The sequence below is a fragment of the Anser brachyrhynchus genome, assembly GCF_964034855.1.
Source record: "Anser brachyrhynchus genome assembly, chromosome: 10".
Lineage (NCBI taxonomy): Eukaryota > Metazoa > Chordata > Aves > Anseriformes > Anatidae > Anser > Anser brachyrhynchus.
In genome coordinates this window covers 21,390,133-21,416,108 of record NC_137705.1, presented here as the reverse complement: position 1 = coordinate 21,416,108, position 25,976 = coordinate 21,390,133, and the positions used below count along the sequence as shown (strand labels likewise).

At 44.9% G+C, this 25,976-nt stretch overlaps 1 protein-coding gene across 13 annotated transcripts in view; it reads left to right on the top strand.

Annotated features, from left to right (window-relative positions):
- The window catches only part of WNK2 (WNK lysine deficient protein kinase 2), a 179,158-nt gene that overhangs the window by 60,313 nt on the left and 92,869 nt on the right, over nucleotides 1–25,976 (top strand). For 6 of the 13 annotated variants that reach the window (XM_080606487.1, XM_080606493.1, XM_080606489.1 and 3 more), the window contains exons 1-2: nucleotides 7,817–8,163; nucleotides 8,448–9,153. In XM_080606487.1, the coding sequence (XP_080462613.1) occupies nucleotides 8,536–9,153 (618 nt within the window). In that variant the 5' untranslated portion in view covers nucleotides 7,817–8,163; nucleotides 8,448–8,535. Of the gene's footprint in view, nucleotides 1–6,027; nucleotides 6,169–7,815; nucleotides 8,164–8,447; nucleotides 9,154–21,870; nucleotides 23,319–25,976 lie in introns of those variants that run through there. The other 7 variants (XM_080606492.1, XM_080606495.1, XM_080606484.1 and 4 more) reach the window with 4 other exon arrangements.

Here is a 25,976-nt window from a genome sequence, read left to right as displayed (position 1 = left end):
GCCCTGATCACACTGAAGGTCTGACCTGTTTGCCATACCAAGGTCAGAGTTTAAAACATAAGTTATAAAACATATAATGGTTCACTTAAAAAAAATAAAATAAAAATCACTACTGATAAGAATATTAGGAGTAGTTTTAATAGGCTTTTCTTAGTAGTATCCCTATGTGACTTGCCCTAGTGTGTCAGGAGCTTTTCCATAGTATGTTCATCCTCAAGTTCTTCATGTGTGTTAATGGCAACAGAGTGCTCTTCCCTTCTGCCTGGCACCTCCAGAAGGCACAAGTATTGTTCTGGGAGAGTCCTGCAATTCTGAATGGATTCACTGAGAGGGGAAAATGATCTCTGGGGACTGATGTTAAACATGTTTTCAAGTGAACCTAAAAGTAACATCCTTTGTGTCTTCATGAGGGAGAAAAGAGTTCTGTGCAATGAAGTTTGCGTTCTGGGTAGAGATGCTAGCCTTTAGCACATCAGCTGTCACACCTGGAAAAAGCAGACAAGCTTTAGGGCTCAACCTATTCATAACTTAAGACTTGCCTACTAAACCAGAGTAGAAAAGTAAATTTGAGCTGTTGGAACAGAGGAGTGCTTCTGAAGGTGTTAAGTAGCTCTCCCTTGAGGAAGAGGACCAAAGAGTGAGTTGGTGCCTGTGGAATTCCCTTGGCTCTGTTAGCGTGTGTCACACACAGTCTACTTTTTCTAATGTTTTCGTTCTGGGGTATGGATTGATTTAACAGTTGGAAACCTTTCAAGGCAGGAGCCATCTTTGTTTTCTGTGCTGGTAACACCATTCATTTTGTGCCTGATGCTATTTAGGCACTGATGGAATATAAATGAGTAACAGCAGATGTTTGTGTCCCTAGCATGTATGTTCATACAGGCAGTACTTCTGCAACCGCTCCCGCAAAACACACAGGAGTGTGACACTTGGGCAATTAACCTCGTAACCAGTGGGGTGGATGGGGAAACCTGTACTGCAGCATCATGAGCTGAGTGTTATATAAATAATAATTATATTGCAGGGCGTCTTTCTGCCAGTGCCCTATTCATCTTCCTTGTAGGAGTTAGAAAACAAAAGTAGCTGAATACTTAATTATGGCAGGCTAAGTGGTTTCAAAGGCTAATCACCTTTGAAACGGTTCCAAAGCACAGACTTCCATCTTTATGGTAACACGTTCTCCGTTGTGCCACTTGGTGGAGCTTAGTGATTTTGCCTATCACATACATTGTTTTGCAAACTCACTCTTTGATTACACAATCAATTGACAGTGTACCCTGAGAACTGAGAAAATCCCTACTGAGGAAGTAGAAGCAGAAGTTTACCAAAGTCCTAAAGAAGAAGATACTGATTCCTAGCTGCTGCTGAAATTGGTCTTCATCCTTTCTCATCTAGAAATCAGTAATATAAACAGTGCTTGATTTTTTTAAATAAAAAGTTAAAATGCAAGCTTAAGAGTTTGGTATTTCTGATATACAGGAGGAGAGGTGCGTAGAATTATGTCATGTTTGGTATATTTTTAAGATTTAAATTAACGTTAGGATATTTTCCTTTTAAATTTAAACTTTATAGAATTTTGTGCAATAAGGGCAAAGGGTGCATGCACCTGTGTGAAAGAGGTCAATTGTGTTTGAATGGGTGCTTTTCCCCAGCAAACATGTGAACTGTGAGCAGATCAATGGTTAAACAGGGAAATGATTATATCACATGCTGAGTCTGCCTTCATTTAAACCAAGAGCTACTCAGTTCAATAAGAACAGAACAGGGACGTGGGCTAAACATGTGCTCAGCTAAAACACTTGTGCTCAGAGCCTATCTGGAAATCAAGGATATTATACCAATTTGACTCTGTCTGAACTATCTGTTGTTACATATAAACTAATTACTCTACAAATCTCACTAAGTCCCCATTTTTAATGTTTACCTAATACTTTATTCTACATTAAAAGACTTCAGACCTTGGAATGGGGTTCCCAAAGTGAGATCTGTCACTTTTATTTTTGCACGTATGCTGTAACTCCCAGGCCTTGATGATTCTTCCCAAATCCTTCCTAATGCTGGATGCCTACTGTCTACTAAGCAGTCTTGAGAAATACAGGTTTCATGTGCAGTCTCTTTGCTGTTGTCAGGGATGAAAAGGTAAAAGAGAAACAAAGAAGAGAGAACCCAGCTCTGAAATGTGTTGTCTGTGGTCTTAGGTGCCTTCCTATGTAGACGGCTCAGGACTGTTGGTGGTTTTTCTGGCTTCCTCATAGGAACTGGAAGCAGTAAGTGTAGATTCTTTTTAATGTAGTATTTTCCAGATACTTTTTTTGTTGTGTTGTACTGACAGGTGAGAAGGAACTGTTAACATAGCAATGTACCATTTGGATTTATTAAATGCTGAAAACTGACAGTATGTCGATGCTCTTCTGGTGTGGCATTTGACAAGGGATGAGCAGATTTTGTTAGGAGCTCTAAAAGCAGTCCAGAGCTGGTTGTAATTATCTCCAACACATATGCACCATTGGCTAATGTTTGGTGTCTAGCCATTAGTACTTCTTACACAAAAAAAGAGCAGTGCAAGTAATTCTGCCCAGAAGGAGGACAGAGCTTAAAGTGACTTTTTCAGGCGTTTGCAGGGGATCTTGCAGAGAGAAGAGCAAGATTATACCAAGCAACCGCATATGACTGTGTGTGACAAGACTCGTCGTGCACATGGCATTTTCTTGTATAGTCAATACTCCTCATCCACACCTTCTTGCACCGATGGATCTCTTTTGTCCAGGTCATTGTCTGTTTTCTAATGGTCTACAAGCACAGCAGTAGGCCAGTCCATGCTGAAAGGCCACAAGTCACGTACCGCAGTCACCTCGGGAATGCAGAAAGCTCCTTGGCCTTCTTGCGAATCCTCTCAGGACATTAATGGCATACTCTACTTGCTGTAATTCCTTACCATAAAAGTGAAGTGCCAGCGTGCTAATTGTACGAGACTTGTAATGAAGAGGGTGGAGCGTGAGGCTGTTTGCAGCCTAGGTGTTGACTCTTATTTGTTTTGTTTTCATCCATGTGTGCCATGGTCTCTGCGTTACTTATGTTGTTTACCTTGTGTATATTGTTTGTAGTTCAACTTACTGCCACAGCAGAAGTACTTCAGGATTTTAACTTTATCGTAGCAGTGTGTTGAGAGTCACTGCAGCCAGCCAGATGAATGGGTGCATTCCTCCCACCACACTGCTGGTTCTTACACTTCTTTGGGAAACGAACCCATTCACTGGGATGTGTGTTGCATGAAGGGGAGTTCTTTGTGTGGTCAGGTTATACGCTCTCATCGTTTCTTCAATTTGTAAGAAAAAACAGGATCAAAGACATAAGTACAGCAAGCAGCATTGCACAGAGACAAGATGAGCAGGTGTTCTTATTAAACTTAGAAGAACTTACGCCTCATCCTTTACGTTATAAGGAATACTGGCATTGTCATTCTGTCTTTAAACATGTGTATTTTGCAACACACAATGTGTTTGATGTGCTGTTTGATAAAATACAGCTCCATACAGCTAAAAAAAATATAATCAGAAGTAAAGGCTATTCACTTTCTCAACATGCACATTTTTTGGAGTCCTGTGTCATGTAGTGCCACATTGGACTCATTGATTCAGCCTATTTTGCTCTACTCCTTAAGTTTATCTAGTCCTTATTTAGCTCTATCCATCTATTTTATTTTTATGATAAAGGTACTGCAGGGATCATGACACAAAATGGCACAAGAAGAGGGAGAGAGGTTTTAAGAAATACCAGTGTGCTATTTGAACTCTTGCAATCCTCGTGGCCACACAGAAGCATTTGGAAATTAATTGGGTAGTTCATTTGAGTTTACTGCAGGCTCAAAGCCATCATTTCCTGGCAAATAAAAGCAGATAAATAATTAAATACAAACTTTTGAATCACACAGGAATCCTTAAACTATTAATCATCACTGGTCAGTTTTGGGGTGGGAAAGGTGATAGCCTGCCTGTCTGAAAAACAAACTTCACCTTCATGCATTGGTACGGAGAGATAACGCTCCATGGAGATCACACAGAAATGAAGGATACCTGTGTTACATAATAATGATATATCACAATGTAATGTATAATATTAATAATATATAATTAATAATAATAGTATATAATATATAATTATAATATATATATAATAATACATATATATATACATATATAATGTATAATAAGGTTACACCTTCCAGAGGCCAGAGCACAGCTCCTGGGACAGGGATCAGGGAATACATATCAGCGACACCACGAGGCAGTGCAGATGCTCTCAGTGCATTTCTTTGCAGCACCACTAAGTTTTTAAGATTTTTAAGATTTTAAGGAATCCAAGAGGGACAGTTGTGGCATCTTGTTAAAGGGTGTATAAAATACTACTAAAATCTGTAGGAATTAAAACCAAAACTTCTTTGGAGTTGAAGTTGTCACACATGCTGGAGTGATAAATTGTACCAGTGTCACACGTGAGAGCAAAGACAAATGGCATTTATCCACTTGTGATTGGGGTGATGCATGCTTTCCTCGCTTGTTGCTGCCAGCCTGCTCTACCTGCCCGGTGAGTTTGCCGGCAGCATCCATGATTTTGCTGTGCAGAGATTCTTCTTTACACGTTTGCAATAAAAGTTTATATTAACTCGACGACTTGAACTATTGTATCTATAAACAAATGGCTAGAACAGAACACAGATGACCTAACTGAGGCTATATTGTGAGACCAGGATTTTCAGTTATTCTTATTCTTTTAAAGAAAACACAATTATTATATAACCCTGCAGTAGGGCCAGTAGCAGATGTGCAGTTGTAAGAGCACACCCGCCGTGCAACTGAAAGCAGCTCCCAACAAGTATGTGACCCGTTTTTAATCAAGCTATAGATTATATAAAAAACAAGTTAATAGAAAACTGAAGGCCAATATAAATGTTTCTCCAGTCCACAGCAAACATTTATTTTAAACAAATAAAAATTTTCTGAGTATCTGAGAACCTGAAAGTCAAGTTGTTCATACGGGGAACTGGACTTCGCTTTCTCCCTTCAAACTAACAAATACAGAAAGAAAATACTGTCTGTTATGAGGTGAAAAAGGCTATTTTTCTCCTTTTTAAGAGTAACACCAGCCATTAACTTTCTCTCTGGCAGAGGCTGACTGTTCCTTACATTGGTCAGTGGAGCATCCTTGGATGTTTGGCGTTATATGCTTTTCTAGTGGAAATGTCCACGTGTGCTTGGGGGGATGTGTGGCTGTTTGCGTGGAGAGCAAATTCGGGCTTTCAGCTGTACAAAGAACAGGTCTTGAACGCAAAGGCTTGGTTAAGGTCGCTGTGCTGGAGGTAGCATATTCACTACCTTATTGTTGGGAAGCACTGCAATCTCCGATGCCACCTGCATGCCAGCTGGCTCCAGTGGTGCATCTATTTCAAGCTTGCTCTTAGGTTGCTCTAAGAATCAGGAAAACCGTAGATGTTGACCTTTTTCTATGCTCTTTGGTAATAAAGCATACCCTTATCTACCTGTCTGTCTACTCTCACAGGGCTGAAGTCAGGATAGCAGAAGAATCAGCAGCTTTTCCTTCTGGGTGAGTGAAGGCAGGCAGAGCAAACCCATTGAAGCAGCTGGTGGAGGTGTAGCTGGTGGGACCCTGTTCCCATGAGCTAGGCAGTCCTTGATTAGGTTGTGGAAAGGCTGTGTCAGTCTTTACCTGTAGGTTTCCTTCAAGAGTCCACCCTATGCATCTGTCAAGCTCTCCTTGACAATGAGGGATCTGTGTTTGAATGGCAGGGCTTTGGGGAGACTGCTGGAAACAAGAGCCCAGGTGACTGCATGGCTGAGTGCTGAATGTGTCTCCAGGTGCTGCATCTGTTCTGGCTGTTAACACCCAGGAAGGTCTGGATGGGCACTTCCTGAAGGCCACTATTAAAAATCATCCACGTAAACAGATTCTGAGCATTTGATAGTGGGTCGCTATTGAGTTTGTGATGTGCAAATTGTGTTAATTTTTCAGGCGCCAAAGGGACACCAGAAGAGCAGTGGGCACATGTGCCCTCACGCCGCTGGACACCACAGCAAGCACCAGTGGATGCTCAGCAGTGAGAGAGCTGGGATGAGGACGGCTCCTGCTTCACTTAACCGAGCACTGGGTCTGGTAAGGAGCTCACCTGCAGCTCAGCAGGGTTTGTGTTCTTGGCCTGTGTCTTAGGAGGCTGCGGCTGTGCTCGTAGGCTGATTCCTACAGGTCGGAAGGAACAGAGTTGTTTTCCTTTGTTAACACATGTTGGTTTGGTTAATAGTGTTTCTACACTGAGGAAACAGCCTGGTAAGAGCCCTGGGAGGGGGGGAATCCTTTCAAATTTGGATGACCTAATGCTGTAATAGGGAGACAACATTCAATCCTCCATAATTGCAGGGCATTTTGCAGTTTTCCCCCAGGTTAAAGAGTAATTCCAAGGGATAATGATATCCTTTCCTTTGTTTCCTGGTTTTTGATGTAGTTCTCATCTGAATGCATAGGTATGTCTTCCTCCAAGAAGGCCTGGCAGTGAAAGACAAATGGGTGCATCGAGTCTTTCTTCCCCTCCATATTTTTCTTGATTGTGGATTTGTGGTTTTGATATTTGTTCAGCTCTAGAATACTCCCCTTTTTCTTTTGTCTAACTGCCGAGTGAAATGTTGGCTGCTACTTTTAGTTTCATTAGCCTGAATCTTGTCCTTTCATCTACATGGTGGTGGGAATTTCTCTAGCTGGGATGAGAGTTCAAGGTCAAGTTTATCAAATAACTGGGAGGTGTCAGGGCTCTTAACCTTCCCTGCTTTTCTCTTGGTAATATTACGCTGCTTTCTGTTAATTAAATATCTTGTCCATGGAGTAAGAAGAGCCCAAGGTACAGAACTAGCAGTAGGTTGTTCTGTAGTTTCATGCATCTTGCAAACCTGTGTTCTAGGCCACAGATGCAAGTCCTAGAACTAATAATTGTATTATGCTGTATTCAAACACTTCAAAACGCAAACCACTGAAAGATCAAATGTTTCCAAACCCTGAATTACTAGTCATCAACTGCAATTTTAAAATAAAAACTGGAGCTTCTATAACAAAAAATAAAAAATACAAAGATGGGCAGCAGTATTCTTATTTTAAAAGGTTTTACAATCCCATATGAAAATGAATAATGAAAAACTGATGGTGGTTGCTTAGCAGTCAAGAAACCTCAGGAATTCTGAATTCAGGTAACAACTACTGGTAAATCTGGAGGGTTTGGGTTTTCTTTTTCAGACGTATTGATTTAGTTAAATCCTCGTTACCCAAAGGCGCGTGTTCGTCGGAACGCGACGCCCCAGAGGGCGGCAGCGCCCCCGCTGCCGGCAGGTAGGGCCCTTGGGCAGGGCCAGCCCCGCGGCTCGGAGCCGGCCGGGGGAAGGGGCTCGCTGCGGGGGGCTCCGGGCACAGCGCCCCTCGGCTGCCGCCCCGCGGGGCCCGGACAAAGGAGAAATCGCTCGCCCGCCGCGCTCAGCTCCGGAGGCACCGAGGAGGAGACCCGAGGGGGGGCTCCGGGGACGCCCCCGCGGCACCTGGGGGGGCCCGGCCATTGTCTCCGGCGGCCGGGGGCGGCGCGGGCCGGCCGGGGTGCCGCCCCCCCCGCCCCATGGGCGGCCCGGCAGCGGCGGGGCGTTAAATGGGGCGGGCGGCGGGGGGCGCTTCCCATTGACAAAAGCGGGGCGGGGGCGGAGGAGCGGAGGGAAGGGAAGGAAAGGAAAGGGGGGGGCCGGGAGGGAGGGGGGCGGCCGCCGCCGCCGCCGCCGCTGCTGCTGCTGCTGCTGTCGTCGTCGCCCATCCTCGCGTCGCCCATGGGGGCGCGGCGGGGGCTGCCGCAGGGCTGGCCGCGGGCAGGGGCGCACCCCGCGCCCTGAGCCCCGCCGGGAGCCGAGCGGAGGGAGCCGGGGGGGGGGCCGGGCACTGCGGGCAGGGCGTGCTGCAGGGGCGGGCCGAGGGGCTCCCTGCACACCCCCCGCACGCACACGCACACACACACACACACACCCGCATCCACACTCGCGCACACACACGGCGGCACCCGCCCCGCCTCCCCGCCGCCCTTCTCATCCCCGTCCATGGCGCTGGGCACGGCAGCCCCCCGCTCCGCACGTAAGTAAAAGGGGCCCCCGCCCACCCCCGCTTTGTGCTCGGAGCTCCCTATGGGAGGAGATAAGGGGGCACGGGGGGGGGGGGCTAAGGTGGTGCGGCTGGGCCCCGCAGCCCGGCTGGCAGCCGCTGCAAGCCCCCCCATGGCTCGGTGCGGGGGGCGCGGCTGCGGGGAGGGGGGGGACCAGGGAAAAGGGGGGACCGGGGAAGGGCGGGGGGGGATAGGGAAGGGGGGACCGGGTCCGAGCGGCGCATCAGGGCTGTGCGCTCTGCGTTGCCCCTGGCAGGTGGCGGAGGGGCGGCCCGGAGCGGGCCCGCGGCGCGGTGACTCCCCCCCGGCCCGGGGGCGGCGGCGGCGGCAGGAGCTGAGAGCCGATGGAAAGCGGGGGCGATGGCCGAGCGGCCCCCCGGCGGGGAGGAGGCGGCCGCGGGCGGCTTCCAGCCGCTGCCGAGCCCGGCATGAACGTGGATGGGGCCGCCGCTGCCCCGCCGCTCCGCCCGCACGGCTCCAGGGACCCCAAGCTGGTCCACCAGCGGTTCCTGCGCAGGAGCGTGGTGGACTCGGACCAGGAGGAGCCCGCTTTCGACCTTCCCGAGTCGGAGCATCAGCGGAAAATTATCCTGCTCCCGAAAACCCGGAGGATAATCGCGGAGAGGGCGAAGGCGGGGCAGGGGCAGGAGAAGGGGTGCCTGGGGACAGAGCCCCCCGGGCAGCTGAAGCCGGGGCCAGCCCCCGGCGGTGCCCCGGGGGCGGAGGAGCAGAAGGAAGCCGGCAAGGATGCGGAGAGGAAGGAGGCGGCGGATGCTTCCAAGGACCACGGCAAGGCAAAGAAAGAGGAGCCGGAGGAGGAGGCTGACATGAAAGCCGTTGCCACCTCGCTGGACGGCAGGTTCCTCAAGTTTGATATTGAACTCGGGAGGGGATCCTTCAAAACGGTCTACAAGGGGCTGGACACAGAGACGTGGGTGGAAGTTGCTTGGTGTGAACTTCAGGTAAGCCCGGCTGATCCACCTGTGTTTTATTTCTGCTTTGTAAGCCTAGGAGCTAAGGGCAAGGTGCCGGTGGCATCCACAGAAGCTCAGCTTTGAGCAGCCTTTATAGTCACCATTGCTTAGTATCCAGTGTCTAACTATAGCGCAATATCCTCATTGGCTCCGCATCTACCACCTTATGTACACTCCTCCCAGGCTTAACCCTCACAGCTCTGCACCCGGCTGCCGAGCTAGCTGTGGTAATATAGGAGCTGTCATATTGCATAAAAAGGTCACGAGTCGCTCTCTGAATGCGCAGAGCATGCTGAAGAGAGCTCAGCACAGCTCCTCTTCCCCTCCCTACCCCCCAGCCACTTCAGACTGACACTTCACAAGCAGTAGCTGGATTTAGCAGGAGCCGAGCGGCAGGTCTAGGTTAAAGAAACACACGCAGCGTATAAATTAACGTAAATGCGTTTCCAGGAGCGCGCTTCCCTTTTCCCACAAATATAGATGCGCTGTGCTTTTTATACAGACTGGAACGTGCGCTGTCGCTTACCTTGCCTCTTCTGAAATTGTGCCTGTCACCAGCTTCTGAATTGAACCTCAGAAAGCACTTGAGTGCTTTCCGTTTTTTAATGCTTTGTGCACTAGAGCTTCAGTCAGGTCAAAGACCTGTGTATCCAAATACCTTTGAACAGTGAGGTTTGAAATGATGGGCCTGTTTTAGCTTCTAGATCTTTAGACTGAAGTCACCCAGTAATGCCCAAAGAGAGAAGATACAGATACTGTCATTTTGCTGTTGTGGGACATGGTTATTGCCTTTATTTATTTATTTTACAGTGCATATAATCTCATTTGGAGATCATATGCTTCTGTATGTATGCATATATTCCTGCTCTTGTAAAAATGTCAGTAGAATGTTTCATTTTTTTCTTTGTGAAGCTTTTAGTATCTATTATGTACATCCCTTCTGTTAACATCTATCCTAATAAGACCTGATTTGAAAGGAGAAACCTAAGACAGATTTATTTATTTTTTCCCTTGAGCTGTTGTTCAGTCTGAGTTTGCTCCGTGATTTCAGTGGGAACTAACGATGCAGCTCTTGGTTCCAGTCCCAGGTCCCTAAACTCCCCCTGGATGATCGAGCCTCATGGACTGTGAGGGTGTGAGAACAGCACGGAAATATTGTGCTGCACGAAGCTCGAGTTATTTATTTATTTACCCTTGGCATGAACTGCTTGTGAATTACTCCCGGCCTGGTGGGGTAGGCAGGGATGGATGTGCAGCCGCATCTTTATTCCCCGGCGGTTTCGTTGCACAATAGGGTTGCAATTCACCGCAGCGCTACTTCCCTCATAAGAGGTACGGGCAGCGCTCCCCGGCCCTCACCGTCTCTCGCCTCAGCGGTTCCCATGAGGCAGAGCTGCGAAATGTGCAGGCCGGGCACGTTGAGGCTGCGCAGCTGAGGGCAGGGTGTGCTGGCGCAGGAGGAGGCTCAGCCCCAGCTCGTGCCCTACAGCCATGGGGCTGGGGGGGCTCCGGCTCTGGCCTCTGGGGGTTCTGGGGGGCAGTGGTGGGGGCTGCCGGGGGGCTCTGAAGGAGAGCTCAGCCCCGCGGCGGTGCCGGGAGCAGAGCACACCAGGCAGGCCTCGTCGCTGTTCGGCGGCTGCTGGAAACCGAATCGTGAACCTGTAAAGGCTCATACTGCAGTCTCCTGAAATTCATTTAGGGCAGTAATTCAGGTCCCCTCTGAGGGAACGTGTGTGTATGGGCACGGGCTGGGGTGGTTTAGCTGTCTGACAGAGCTCGTGTGCACCGGCCAGAATGCAACAGAGCAATCACAGGGAGCAGGAATTCATTTTGTTGCCAAATTTTTGCAGTATGCTCTAGCAGGGGACTGGGAAAATATCTGTTTTCAAGATATTTTCTGTAACAGAATAGCTTTAGCTACAAAAGACTGCCAGATGTATTGGAGAATCCATTCTATTGGTATTCCAGTGTTTGGGTCATTTAAATTGAAGAAGGAGATTGGGAAGGGAAGTTTGCAGTATAAAGTTTAACTGGTGATTGCTTTTCTTATTCCATATACTTGTTTAGGAATTCCTGAACTGACTGTTTGTAAAGAAATAATCTGTAGTAATTCCATAATTCCCACTGGTTTCTGTTGTCAGCTGTATGTGCTTCAATTTAAATCAGGTCTTGCTGCTAGATGTTTTAAATGCAATATATGCAAATTGGTTTAGGCCTCTAACTGTAGCAAGAGTGCTTGTTATTAAGCTACTTTAGCAAAAATGATGTAAATCCACAAAAGTGTTTATGGCTGCTGTTTCTCTTTAAACATTGATGTCCCTTAGCTGTGCGGATGTCAAGGTAATGCCAGAATGAGAGTGTATGGGAATTTTGAGAGACAGTGCTTGGGCCTGGAGTGAGAAAGTAGAGCTGAATGGCACAGGTCTCCAACGCCACATGAGGTCTTTGCTTTTAGGATTAGTTTGCAAGAAAGAAGCAATGGAAAGTGCAAGTAGCTGCGTACTGTCTTGTGCTTTTTGACTTGGGCAGGACTTTCGTGCTTCAGCAAGGGATTTTCATTATGAAAACAAGTCAGAGTGCTGTGAAGGAATCACTTTATTCACAATATTTTGGAAACTCTTATGTGTGCTCTGCCATTTGGGTACGCTCCTTTTTGTAGAAATGTAATGTTCAGATACACATAGCAATGGCTGAGGGGAAGCCATGACTGCCATGCTGCTGAAGACAAAATGCCTTCCTTTGCAATCTCACACCATCAAAAACAATGGGAGAGCCTTTTTGCAGGAAAATGGCAACGCGTTGTACTTTGTCTCTCTTCTAGAGATGCGCTTGGCTTGTTACTTTTAGAGTCTGAGAGCTAAAAGCTAACAGTGTTGAGGTTCCACACAGGCATTAATCCCCTCTCCTTGCTCAGCAGTTTTCTCAGCCCAGTTGTACTGTTGCCTGGGTGTCTGTCTCTTTCTGTTCATCTATACAAAGACCCTGCAAGCCAGTCTTATTCAGTGCTTTTATTTCATTGAAAAGATGGCTTTAGGGTTCAGAACCAAAATCATGGGTAGGATTAGAGTAGGACCCAAATGGTAACCAAGCTAGATGTGGGCTTTAGACCCCTCTGTGAAGACATTAAAGCTTTAGTCAAATTCTCTCTAGAAAATAAGTTTATTGTTCCTTCCTGAAACTGAAGTGTTGGAATGGGATTAGTGTGCCCTTGCAGTTTGGAAGGGTTTGCATTCTAAGGTTTTCAACAGCTATAATTAATTTTAATTGCTGGCATACAATTGCTGTGTGGTGAGGCTTCAGTAACAGTATTTCAAGCATTGTGCTCGTAAGTAAAATGTTAGGTCATGAATAAGGAATATAGGCTTTTGCCAACCTGCTGGCAAGCCAAATAATGTTTTTAGTTGGATGAATAGTTTCCAAAATCCCCATCCTGTTCTCCTTAGGGAACGCGTAGGGAAACTGCAGAAGAGCCTAACACTGTACTGTCTCAAACGCAAAGACCTCACTGTACCTCTTGGTTCTTGCTTTGATGCCGAATACTACAGTTTCTGTTCAGTTGTAATTCATTTGGGTTTTATTTGCTGAAAACGTGGAAAAGATACGCTGTCTCCTGCTGTTGCTGTACCTATAGTGGAGAGGTGAGAAACGTGTTGGTGAACGCTGCAGGGCAGCTGTGCCTTTTCCACCAGTTGCACAAGACTTGCTCTGTGCTTATAGGTGGACATGACCTCCAGGTGCTCTGTGTGAACACTTAGTTCATGTGTTGGATGCTAGAGGTGTCTGGGGAGCTATGGAAGAGCAAGGGATGGACAGAGGTAAATTTACCCCCTTCCCCATTTGAAACAAGAAATCAAGAGTGCTGAAATAGCTCTGACTGCATTTTCCAAATAGCTACCAAATAAAGAACGCTGTAAAGGACTCCAGTGGTCAAACAAACAAACAGAAATGGCACAGTAGGGTGGCAAGAAATTACCCCTTTGTCCCCCTGCAGCTTTTTTGTCGAGCTTCTGGTAGTATAGTTCTGTAGGGAGAGACTTCATCATCTTTACAAGGTGAGTGTCGTGCTTGGTACTTTCATAGCACTTTTTCTTTTGCTATGACACGAAAGGTCCGTGGCGTGGATGTTTTTGTGTAAGCAGGAATGTTTGCATTGTTAGAAGTGGGCGCCCATAAAATGGGCAGTGTTAAAGCAAGTTCACTTGACACCGACTAACAAGCAGCTTCTGGCAGTGGAAGGAAGATGTCCTGAGCTCCTGTGTGAATTCAGGTGGTTTCTTTATGGAAAAGTCAAAATTTCAGGATTTTCACTGGTGCTGTAGTTTGGCTTTTATGGTGTCCTTGTTGGTGACAGCATTCATCTGATGTCAAAAGAGCAGATTGTTACTATCTGTGTTGTTAATTTATTGGCTTGGTAAACTTTGTAGTGTAAATGAACAGAATAATTTAGCAAATTCCTTTGGAAGAAGAAAGGAGGGAAAATGTATCTGAAAGCTTGAATCTGATATTGCTATGTGCTTATATTAAATTAACTCCCAGAGACTAATTCTGTCTGTTTCATGTCAATTTTTGAGATAGTGATTTCTGTTTCAGTTTAAGCAGTTGGTTTAGCTCTGCTCTACAGTGTCAATATGAAGACACGTGCCTGTATCGCTGGTGTTTGTTAGGAGCGCTGTCTCCATGACACGGAGAAACGGGATAGGAATATGGTAGTGAACTATTAATAGACTGCTTCTCAAATTCAGTAAATGAAATACAGCTGGGTCAGACTTCACATTGTTCCTTTGAATCAAACGAGACTCCTTTCTTTTGCTTTTGAGTATGTTTCCGTAAAGGTCGGTTGTACACCTTTGGTTCTAGTTGAGCTGTTCCCTGTTACACACGTGTGGTCCTGTTGCAGTAAAAGGAAGTGACTGAAAATAAAATCAGATCTCGATGTAAAGGATATTCCTGGTCCCTTTGGTCATCTCTTGTCTGCAGCTGATGGGGGCAGGTGGGGAAGGGGCGTTGATTTTTGGAACTGTCATCTTAATAATGTTTGCACTTGGCACGCTGTCTGGCTGGTGTGTGTGTAACATGCTTACATTTTGGTCTGATTGCTGCCTTGTTTTGTGGCCAGGGTGTAACAGAGCTCTGAAGAAAACCCAGGGGTGCTGGTAATCATGTGCTAAAAGAAGGATGGCAACAGCAGTTCAGCTACTGGAGGTGTCAGGATTTTTGCATGCCCAGAGATACTAGAGGTGCTGCAGAGATCAGGAAGAGCGATGCTGGGCTGGGCGGGTGGAGGGTAGAGCGCCTGCTGTAAGGGCCAGGTAGGAAGGGACTGTTGAGGAGGTATTGACGCATCTCCTGCATTTTGGGAGCCCAGCTGTACTGGCAGGTTTGGGTGTGAGCGTTGAGAAGAGCTTGGTACAGCTGTCTGATCAGAGGAAGGGCGGGTTTTAGACTTGCCACTTCATGGCCATTCACTGCCAGCAGCAAGGCACTTACTGCATCTTTGGGAGGTTCTCTGGGAGGTTTGGCCTGCAAACACAAGTGTAAGCTAAGCACTGATGTGTGGTACCCAGAGAGCCTGTAAGAAAAGGGCAGCCAAACACATGTCATGGGAGTGCATGATGCTTGGCACCGTTGTTGGAAGAGAGATCTTTGTTTCTCTGAAATACGAGTGATTTATGCAAGTAATGTTTGGAGGAGATCTGAAATAGTCATGCAGCAGCAGAACTGGCTTTCCAATTGATTGAGTTCGTGTATGTGAAATTCAGGTTACATCTAGAAATGCATTATTTCCCTGAAGTGATTCTGGCATATTAGAAAATATGGATGCTATCTTAATGAGACTTGATTTCAATGTGCCTGAAGCCTGGCTTAGTGAGGGAGGGGGAAGTAGTGTTGGTTTTGTTTTTTCCCATGAAGCCGAGAAATCTGACAGCTAGAAACAACCTTCATCTGATGTCACGCTATTTCTCTGTAGCCTGAAATGGAGGAACCAAGCCCCTTCTTTTCTGCAGCTCTTCTGCCTGCTCTAAAGTGAGAAACCTGCCTTACTGCCAGACGCCGGCTTGACAGTGAGGCTTTTGCAGGGTCTTAATGAATGTCTGGAGCCTCTGCTGTGGCAGAGGTGGGAGCCTGGACCAGCTGCTAAAACTGCAGGGTGACAGATGCAGGTCTGTCCTGCACCCCGTTGGTGGGTGGGTGTGTACCTAGACATGGATGTGTGGAAGTGGCACAGGTGATCACGGGACGTCACTGAGCCGTGGGAGGTGTGTCGGAAGGAAGTGGGGTCTGTCCTTTTTGGAAGGCATGTTTCTCCCATTTGTTAATCCTGGAAGCCATATGGCAGGGAAGCCTCTCAGTTGCCAGCCAGGCCTCTACAGGGTTTGATCAATTTAGATTGAGTTCTAAATCAGCTGCTGCTAAGTTTCTACCAAAAACTTTCTAGAGTGACTGTTTTGTTTGTTAGCACTGACTTGACTTTCTCTGAATGTGTACAACTGGGAGGTCGGTGCATGTTGGCATCCATCCTGCTCAGTCCCTGAAAGAACAAATAAGTGAACACATGCAATTGTACTTGCCTCAAGTTTCTTTTGGAAGATGCTCCGTTTTACGCTCGAATGGACTTACCTGGGTTTTCAGTTCACCAACCTCCCAACAATTCTTTCTAAAAAAACAGTTATTCACCTCTACCAAACGTGCCAAGTCCTGCATGCCCCTGTCATGGCTGTAGCATTGTCACAAATAAGCAGATGTATGGAGCTGGTGGATCTTGTTCCCCCTTACTCCAGAATCTTCCTCATAAGTGCATATACATTTTAATTCATACCAAGTGTTAGTGTACACGATCTGACCATAGTAAGTGATTTACTGGAACATAACTTTGCTGCATTGTGTGAATTCAACGTAACTAATAAGTAATGTGATGGTTAAGCACACAATGGGAGTATGGGTGAACTGAAATGCTATAGTATGGGAACGTACATGTCGATTAAGCACCGAGGAAAGAGTAACATAAGACCTAGTGCCATCTGTTCTTCAGTTGTTTGCTCCAGAGGGATACAAAACGCTTATTCATGAACTCTCAGGAAAACAGATAGGAGAATACAGGCTCAAGTAACATTTGCATTTTTTTTCCTTTGGCCTTTTCTGTAAATTCAATTTGATCTTCATTCCAAACTTCTTAAAGGAAAATTAAATGTACTTTTAGTAGTATTTGATCCTATTAGGAATCTCTGCAGCACTTTACCAAAGTTAGTTTGAATTTTAATGCAATTTTTGGTTAGGCAAGTAAACTTAAACCAGCATTGATTACTAGCTTATAAGGAAATGATTAGGTAACACCCCAAATGGATGTTTTTCTGTTGCATTCAAGTCTTTTTCTAATGCCTTTTTAGTGGAAAAGCTGTAATGTATTTAGTTACTAAAGCTACCAGTTCTTTCAGAGGTTCCAAAAGCCCTGCTGCAGTCCAGCTCTCCAGAAAACTACTTAAAAGGCTTTTTGTTTCATCATAATCCAGAGAAGTTATATTTGAATCGATATGGATGGTGGCTGCCTTTTAGAGTTATTGGGTAACTGTCTTGCTAGAAAGTGAATGAAAAAAGCAAAATATGGACCTTAATAAACGGTGGCTCTGTACAGAGCACAGTAACGTTGTAGTCCCTGCAGGTATTAGCTGAACTTGTCCAAATACCATGGTCAGTTTGTTTCGAGTGTTTAAAACTTTTTAAAACCTAGCAAGACCGAACAGATGGAGGAAGGTTTTTTTTTTCTTTAGGAAAATAATAAAAAGTTGTCTATACATTGTGAAATGCATTTTTTATTAAAAGAATAAATAGCATTTGGCTGCTTGCTACATTGACAACTGAATTGTTATTTTACAAAATAAATATAAAGTAGGTATTGCCTAAGTCTGCTTCTGAAATGGATGTTTCTCTGGTGCATAGTTTGGGGATTAAATTTATGGTGTTTGTTCCAGGTTTTTGTACAATAAGCAGCTTTTTAACATTGCTCTCCTGATGCTGTCTGGGTTTTTTAAGTTGGAGCAACGTTTAGGGTGACGCGTTGTACTCGCTGGAGCTGATACAGCTGTGCTGGTTGGCTGCGCAGAATCAACTCTGGCTGTTAAAACAGAGTAGTGCAGGAGGGGGGGTCACATTTCCAGATGTATCTCATTGCTGCGGGCCTGCACTGCTCTTTGCAGACACGTTTGATACCTAGATCCTGTACAACTGATTCCAAATCTGTCAGCTTTGTTCTAGGTTTTACTGATTATTTAAGGGAACTTGCTAGGGTCATGTGCACTGGGACTTGTTTTCTGCCTGTTCTGCACCAGTGCTTACTTTGAAAATTGTTGTTGATAATAAAGCAAGCGGTGCACCAAAAGACCTGCTTTTCTGTCAGCTGCAGTAAAAACTCGCTTTCAGTTACTTATGGAGGATGAGAGCATCTTGTCCTTTGGCAAACAGTGCAATCATGATGAAAATAGGTTGCTTTGGATGAACATGGTGTTGTTGGTCCGTATATACGATTAGTAGCAGAAGTAAACACACAGCCACTTACATGAAGTGACAGGGTATTATGTAAAATGAGTTAAGAATGAGCTACAACGAGTGCTTGTAGCCCATCTGTGATCCTGTCTGGTCAAGGTTTCTGAGTTTTTTGTGCACGTTGTGATAACTTCTGTAACATTTTCCATTTACTTCAATGAATTTAAGAAGTCCCTGTGGCAGGTCAGCCTAACCAAAGCCTGTAAGGTCCAGGAGCTTTCAGCATGGGGAAGTGTGGGGGGAATAACATCAGGCTGTAATTCAGAGTTACTTTTATTGTTAACTTGAAGTGCTTGTGGCACTGTTCCAGGTGACAAATAGGGACTTTCTGTAACTTTCCCCTAAAAAAAAATAAAAGTGAGAGCAAGGCTTCTACTGTTAATCTGCTGGTCCTCAGATGCACAGCAGACTCGTGAACTTGACTAACGTTATCTGAAGCAAGTTGGAGCTATAAATTCTCCTAGCTGCCGAGCCCATGGGTGTCAAGTAGCCGAGATCATTCCGTCTTTAAATAGAAAGCTTGCTTTGGAGCCTTCATGTCGGGCCTTGAGGACCGCCTGCTTTGGTTGCTTTCAGCCCCACGTCAGGCGGTGGGTGGCATACTGGCAGCTCGGGCTGCTCCTTGAGGGACCAAACACAACCCCGACCCGTTTTTGGGCAGGCTGCCGGCAGCACAGGGCAGCTGGCGGGGGGGGAAGTCTGTGTCCCACAGCTTGTGTCCCCTTCATCTTCAGACCAGGACCCCCAGCAGGGGGAGAGGGAAGGGGACATGACCTGCCTGCTCTGCTGAGGGGCCTCCTGCCTGGGGGCTGTGATGCTTTGTGCTCAGATCTGTGTCTTGGCTGAGGATGGAGGAATCTCTGCTCCTGGAGGAGTGAGGATGCAGCTGGGCTCCTTGCCCTTCCCTTAGCTGCAAGCTTTGGTAAAGCCTCCAATGACTATTGCAGGTGGAATTTGAAATTAATCATCCCCATTAGCGTTAGTCTTGGGGTCTAAGTATTGCTGCATTGGGAGGGGATGCAGGGAATGCCTCTGCTGGCTGGCATGTAGGAGGAAAGTCAGTGTTGTCACAGGGAAGAGTCCTGCTTGTCCATGGAGTGGGAGGTGTGCTCCACAGGTGGCTTCTCCTGGCTTCAGCTACCTGAGGAATGGATGACGGTTCCTCTCTGGATCCCAGCTGTGTTTATACACAAGGGGGATGCTGAATGGCCTGGTCAGGCTGAGGCCATATGTGACACATGCAAAATACCTTTGCTTCACAGGCACCTCATCTTAAGAAAAAACACATTGTCTTCAGCTCCCTGGCAGCTGCAGGATGGGGTGGCAGAGCAGCAAGTGATTGCAGAAGAGCCTACTTGGACTTGGGTCAATTTTATGCCTTATTTTTATAGTCTCATGTCAAATTAAGCCAACTGGATAGGTTCCTACCTGACACAAGATACTCCTATGAAGGCACCCTGCGGTTTCCTCTAGGCAAAAGACAACTCTGTGAATCCTTGTGCGTGGAAGAGGATTAAGCTTTCTTTTCAAAGTATTGAGAAATAGAGGAAAGAAACCTGTAGCAGTATCTGTGCTTGTATGTGTGGGGCGGAAGGAAGCACCCCGCACTAAGAAGCGCTCTTTAACTCTGTGGAATAAATTATGGATACTTTGGGGATTTTTTTCCACTGCTTTACTACTTGAGTTCCCCTCTCCTTGCCCCCCAGTCTGAAGCCCTCTGCCAAAGCCCCTACACCTACCGAGAAACACACAACCAAGACCCCTGGAGCGTTAATGTGGAAGGCTCGCTGTACAGGCAGAGGAAAGCAGCTGTGCTCACTGATTGCAGAAGTGACTCCAGCACCACATACCATGAGAAACAGCTAATACTTAAAATGTGTGTGATCTGAGATGTATGCCTGTTTACTTTGATGGAACAGGATTGCACATTTCTAACCACCGAGGCAACAAAAGCATGGGAAACGGGCTATTCTGCCCCTAAGTGACATCAAAGTATGAAATACAAAACCTCATTTATTAACTTAAGTGTGTAGGTGTTGGAGCTATCTCTCAGGTGGTTTGAGGGAGGGAAAGAACGGGCCATTGCTCACTCACAGGTGGGCTTCAAAGAACATTTTTCCTCTAAATAGCTTTGGTTTTGGACTGCAATATCTTGCGTCCAAAATGAGACACTTGAGAAACAATGGAGTGTACACGGATTCAGAAATAACTGCTGCCAGAATTGGGACTGTGGATGTTTATCAACTTCTGCCACACAAATGCTTTTCTGTCTTTGTTTTTCTTCCTTTGTTTTTGTGCTGTTTCTGAACATCACAGCTCAATTTATTAAAATATAAATATATGTATTGCTCCGCAGAGCAGTCCATGTTGGGAAGGAGTCTTTCAGCATGAAGGGGGTGATGTGGAATTACTAAAACTGCAGGGCTGCGCTTGGGGAAATGCCCTTTGCATGAAGAGGGCACAACAGAAAACACACAGCTCAGTAACCTGGGACCTAAAAATGAAATGGGTGTGGCTGCTAAGTCTGAAGTAATCAGTGTGAGGTGTGACTGATGCCGATCTGGTTTTGTTACAGGTGAGGGAAGGATTACAGGTGACTCATCAGCCAGTCCTGGCATTCCTTTGTGCCCTGGTAGGGAGGATTCATTAAAAATGGATGGTACTTCACAAAAACTTTACAGTGGGCTTTTAAAAAAGCTTACTTTCTTCCTTGCTTTCATTTCTCCCCTTTGTTGTACCCCTGCCCACACTTCCAAAACAAAAGTTAGTGACAGGACCCTGGTCTGTAGCACCTTCTGCCCTGTGAGGTGCATGCAGATGGACTTGGTTTTTCCTCATGGCCTTTCCTTTTCTTTAGAAGGTTCTTTTCTCAATCAGGTGAAATTATCTTCCTGATTAACCTTACAAGATATTACTCATAACCAGCGATCCTCCCAGGTGTTTTCCTGGGCAGCTTCTTTGTGCAGCAATGAGACTGAAGCAGTGACAGCTTGGTGCCCTGTGATGCTTTCGTCAATTAAGAGCGCTCCTGAGCCGAGGGCCGGGTAATTGGCTCGGTGTCCGTAATGCAGCCTGCAGAGCTGGGTTTTGCAAGGTTGCAAACTTTTCCGGTTGGCACTCGCAAACTACCAGTTTTCAAGTCTGTGATGTGATAGTTAGCCTGAGAGTAAAATCAGAATGTGTAGAGAAATGAAGGAAAATGAAGTGGAATCTAGGGTGAAGGATGAAAAGGCGTTTCGTAACCTAACCTCTTGTGCACTGGTGGTTAGCTTCTGATCAGCAACGGCTGATGCTTGCTGTCTTTCTGACTGCCCTGGTGGTTGATGCTTAGGTCCCCTGATTCTGATGTTGCAATTAACAATTTAATGGTATGTGTGATGTGTTTTGAATAATAATAATAATAAAAAAGCTTTCATAAGTGTGTATTTTATGTATGCTGGAGTCTCCACTATCTGAGTTGCATTACCTGTATTTTTTTCAAAGCTGAAACTGTGATTTTTGAGATACCTGTTAAAGAAAGGAAAAAAGCCGTTAGAACATTTCCAATAAGCTAATTTGTGTATAGAAAGAGAGGACTCTATGCCTTCTAATGAATGCTGACCTTTGTACCTTAAAAGATACACAGCATATATTTCAAGATGGATTTCTGTGAGCCGAGTAACTAACGAAGTCATCTTGTAGCTGGAGCCCTTGGTACCTAATAAGATGTGAGCTGCCCATGAAGCTGCTTCTCACAGTTCGGTTATTTATAAACGTGCTTTCCTGTGGGTTTTACAGCTACTGGGGTCATGATTTTTCTGCAGGTTTTCCTTCAGTGGAAGAAACGAGTGTTTTTTTCCCTTTTCTATCAGTTTTTCTGAAAACTGAAAGCTGTCTGGTTTCCCCGAGTCACTCTGCCGATTCCCTCGCTGCTTTTGTCGTGGGCAGCAGGAGGTGTGTGCACACGCTCGTGTGCTCGTGCAGGTGGCATCGTTGTGGTCTTATTTCCTGAGGGCTCAAGAGCACCTTTTTTCCTCTGAAAGTAGAAGTTCTTAGTGCTGTCCTGCTACGTTTATGGAGCTGCAGTGAGAGCTGTGGGCTGTGCCAGGGCGTGCATCCTGCGTGGTGCTGCTCTCCTTGGGGTGGCCACAGGAGGATGAGGGTGGGGGCTGGAGGAGGCAGGGGGTGCTGGGACTCCTGGGGTGCTGCTGCTGCCAGGCTGGGTGATGGAGGGGATGCATGGTTCTGCACAGCAGCCAGTCACTTTGCTGTGCACCGAAGGTCTCTATGTAGCTCTATAGAGCTCTGGGTTGTTTGTAGGGCTTGTGTGGTGTTGTGGATAACATCTTCGTACGGTAATGGATGGATTATTATGCAGCCCACATGGGGGATTCAGTGGAATGCTTTGTCTGTTCAACAGTAACTACCTGGCATAGGTGAATTAAGTATAAAATGCTCGTTAATATTTGCTGTTCAGAACTTATGCAATGATAAAATTTCTCCATCAGCTTAGTACTGCTGTGTATGCAGTTATGTAGAAGATATACGTGTGAAGGCCAGAAAGAACCGTGATCTGTAGTAAAGCAGGGTCTGTTGCATTGCGTGGATGGAAAAATGGAAGCACTGATTGAACTAGAAGATGTTAAACAAACGGAAATGCTAATTACTCTTAGGTCTAAGATAGTAAGATGAAAAATTGCTAATGAAGCCTGTGCACCTGTTTTAATGCACTCTTTAAAAAAGAAAAAAGCTGTATACTATCTTAAAATGCTCATATACCAACCAAATGAGTACCAAAGTTTTAAAATTGCAGAGTCACAGCTTGTGCGTGTTGCGATAAGCATTATACTCGCTCTGTTTTGACAATGCTATGTGTTTTGAAATGTAATAGCATTTCCAGAGCAATAGCTTTATTCTTAGGCCTACCCAAAATTGCCATGCAAACTTACCTGATTTTAAAATAATTCTCTGTACTGATAATGGTGCAATGATAGCAGGTCTTTGGAATATTATTTCTCTTGCAAGATTAAAATACCTGCAGGAGTGAACAAACTAGGATTTTATCAGAGAGATAATGAAGGTGATGAGGCACAATACACAGCAGCAGTGTGGAAGCCTGTAGCAGAACTCTGATCTACACAAAGGAAAGCACAATGCAAAAGCAGAGTTCTTGTAAATATATTTGTATTTATATGTTTAAACAGACCTAGAGAGTAGGAGGTTCAGCTGATTGACTTCCCCTTAATCCTAGATCTACAGGTGAAACTATGCGCTCAAATGCTTACATTGCTTTTCAGAGAAAAATCCAGTAATTCTACCTTTCTTTAAGAAAATGCTTTACAGAACATCATACTTATGACCTGACTTCATTTTGTAGTGTTAAGCCTTGTTAAATAGGTGCCGTGATATATCTGGTAACAATGCTACAAGTGGAGTGGAGAGGTCATTCAATAACAGCTGTTTTGATTTAAATTACTTTTCTTTTACCTGTTGAGCTGCTGTTTACTTTGATATTCTTAGCAACACTTCACTGCTTGCTTGCTTGATCTTTGCTTATTGCATAGCTGAGATGGATGTGAGAGTCGCTTTTAAAAACGTGCAATAGTATTAATAAGGAGAACAAAGTGTTTGCACAGGTGAGAAATAGAAGCTTCTAAAGTTTTCAATGTCCTCTTAAATTTAGTGACTATTAAATAAGATTCTCTCATAACGAGTATATTTTGTTGTTGTTGTTAAAAGACCCTTTAAAGTGTGCAGTTTTTTAAAATCAAGGGCAGTGTGTGGAACTGATAATTGCTGTGTTGCAGAATATATAATGCACTTCTGGCAGGCAAAGCATGCCTGAATGACTTGTAGAAAAATCTTTAGGTTGGGAATTCTCAAGCACTTGCTTTAAAAAGGACCTGGAATGGTTTGGGTGGGCTGCAGACCTGCTAGATAGGAGTTTTACATAGGAGTGCCAGAAGTCTTGATTTTACAAATATTTTAACTCTTACATTGCAGCTGATATATCAAATTTTTCTTGAATACTGCGTATAAGATTGTGCTGATCACGTGTTATAATATCATAAGGTGTTAGAAAGTAGATCTTTAAAATGAAATTGTGACTCCAAGGAAGTCTGTGCTAAAACATTTATTTCATTGGAGTCAATAAAATGTTCTGATGATTTCTCATTTTGAAAACTTCTGAAAAATAAAATTTAGAATATTTTAATTACCTTATAACTCATAAGGAGCTTTTCAATTTCAAAAATGCAGTTTTTTTTTCATATTGGATGCTAATTCTTATTTAGATTCTGATCTTTATTCTGTTACTTCTATTTCTGATATTTTAACTGTTCTTTGTGAACATTGGCAATTGGGTGAGTCTACTGGTAAGACTAACTCAGCTTCTTCCTGCAAGAAGTCCTTTGTTGAATACTTCTTAGCAACCTCTTTTGGGATATCTAGAATTTAACTGCAGTTACTTGGAACCTCTTAGAGCTCCAACTTTTACATTTGTAAAATGTTTTTTTAAAAAAAAAAAAACACCACTATTTGCAGTAAATCAGGTTATATTGGTTTCAAGAGTATTAGTAGAAAATGATTGTTTTTTGAAAATTTTCTCAGCTTGATAAAAACCAAGCTTTTGTCAAAAAAGCCACTGCTTTCTTGCATTGCAGCAGAGAACTGTCCTGCTTTGCAAGGGACAGTAATACATCGCTACTTCCCTTGAGTGAGGTTAAACAATCCAGAAAGACAGGATGCAACGAGAGCTGCTCTTGTGTCTTTTGGTTCATTTGCAGTGGAGAGAGACTGTGCTGCTACTTGCACACGGTTGTGGTTGTTTGCCTTTGTGCCTTGCCACCACCGAGGGTTTGGCAAGTTCAAGATGCAGCAAACCGAGAGCATGCACACCCTTCGGTTCTGAAGGTGCCCAGCATAGACAAGCTGTGTGCAGAAATAAAGCTCACAGGGACTGAGGAAAGGTAAAACCAATTGTTAAGAGGCCACTTTTCTGTAATCACATTAATTGAAGGAGCAGAAGGGGGTAAAGAGAAATTTTCTGATTTCATCTAATAGTGAGGTGCAAGAGTAGAGAGGGCTGCTCTGGTGGTCCTGGGCAGGAAATGCACGCTGCGTGTTGGGGCAGCAGGTAGCTTGCAGCCTGTGATGCATACTGACAGCTAGCTCCTGAAACACTGTCTTAATAACGCACATTTCATAAGTGTCTTGTTAGAGGGGGAATTAACTTTTTTTTCCCCATGGAAATTTCTTGGAGAAAGGGATGTGCTGATAAGTTATTCAGCCAGTCTTCTCAGCTGTCACTCAGTACTTTCACTTGAATTTCTCCTGCTCTAGAAGAGGCTATGTAAATTTAAGAGCAATTAAGAAATCACCCTAGCTTTTTTTCATTTTCCCCATAGGTAAGGGCATTTAATTTCCTACAGTTATATTTCCTGGCTCCTTTCAGAAGAGCCAGATTACAGCTAGTCTTTTCACATGGCGTGCCCAGGTAGCTGAAAGTAGGAAATACGAAATCCTATTAAGGGCTGAGCCTGTGGCAGTTTTAGAAAATATTGGTTTTGTGTGTTTAATGAGTTGCAAAATCTTATCTCTATGTGAACCTTCTTAATATTATGTTACGTGGGCTTACCGTTTCTTTCTTTTTGCTGGCTTACTGTCTTACTTGCTGGTGCCGAGAGCTCTGCCGGTAGGGATTGCCACTGTGCCCAGCACCAAGGGCTCCCCTTTGGCATTTCTAGGGTGGAAATCTGTGAGATTTGGGTTTGTGAATTGAATTTGTGGGCAGACCTCTTTTGACATAGGTGTGCCCTATTCTATCTTTGTCTCTTACATTTTAAACCACTTTTTTCAGGATATAGTTCTGGAGAACCAAAACCTTCTTTTTAAAAACAAACGAACAAAACCCTACTACGGGGAATGAAAGGTCATCACAGAGCTTTTAATTTGGACTCCAACCAGACGTGGTATTTAATAGATCTTTCCCTGGAACAGCAGCCAACATATAAAAGCTATAATAAGACAATGATTAGTTATGTCCTCTAAACTAATACATACAGGCCGGTGGTGATTTTTTTTTTTAAAGGTGGTTTTGCTTTTGCTGGAGAACAGTAAGTTACCAGTGCCAGCTTTCAGGTCATGATAGCAATAGTCTAACACCTGTCAGCAGTCAAACCCCTGATTCTGGCTTGTAGCTCCCCTTTGTTTCTTTCTCTCATCAGTGTTTCAGACCCTGTGCCATGGGTGCTGTCCCTTCTGTGCTGCAAATTCGAGTAGTGCTGCTGTTTGAG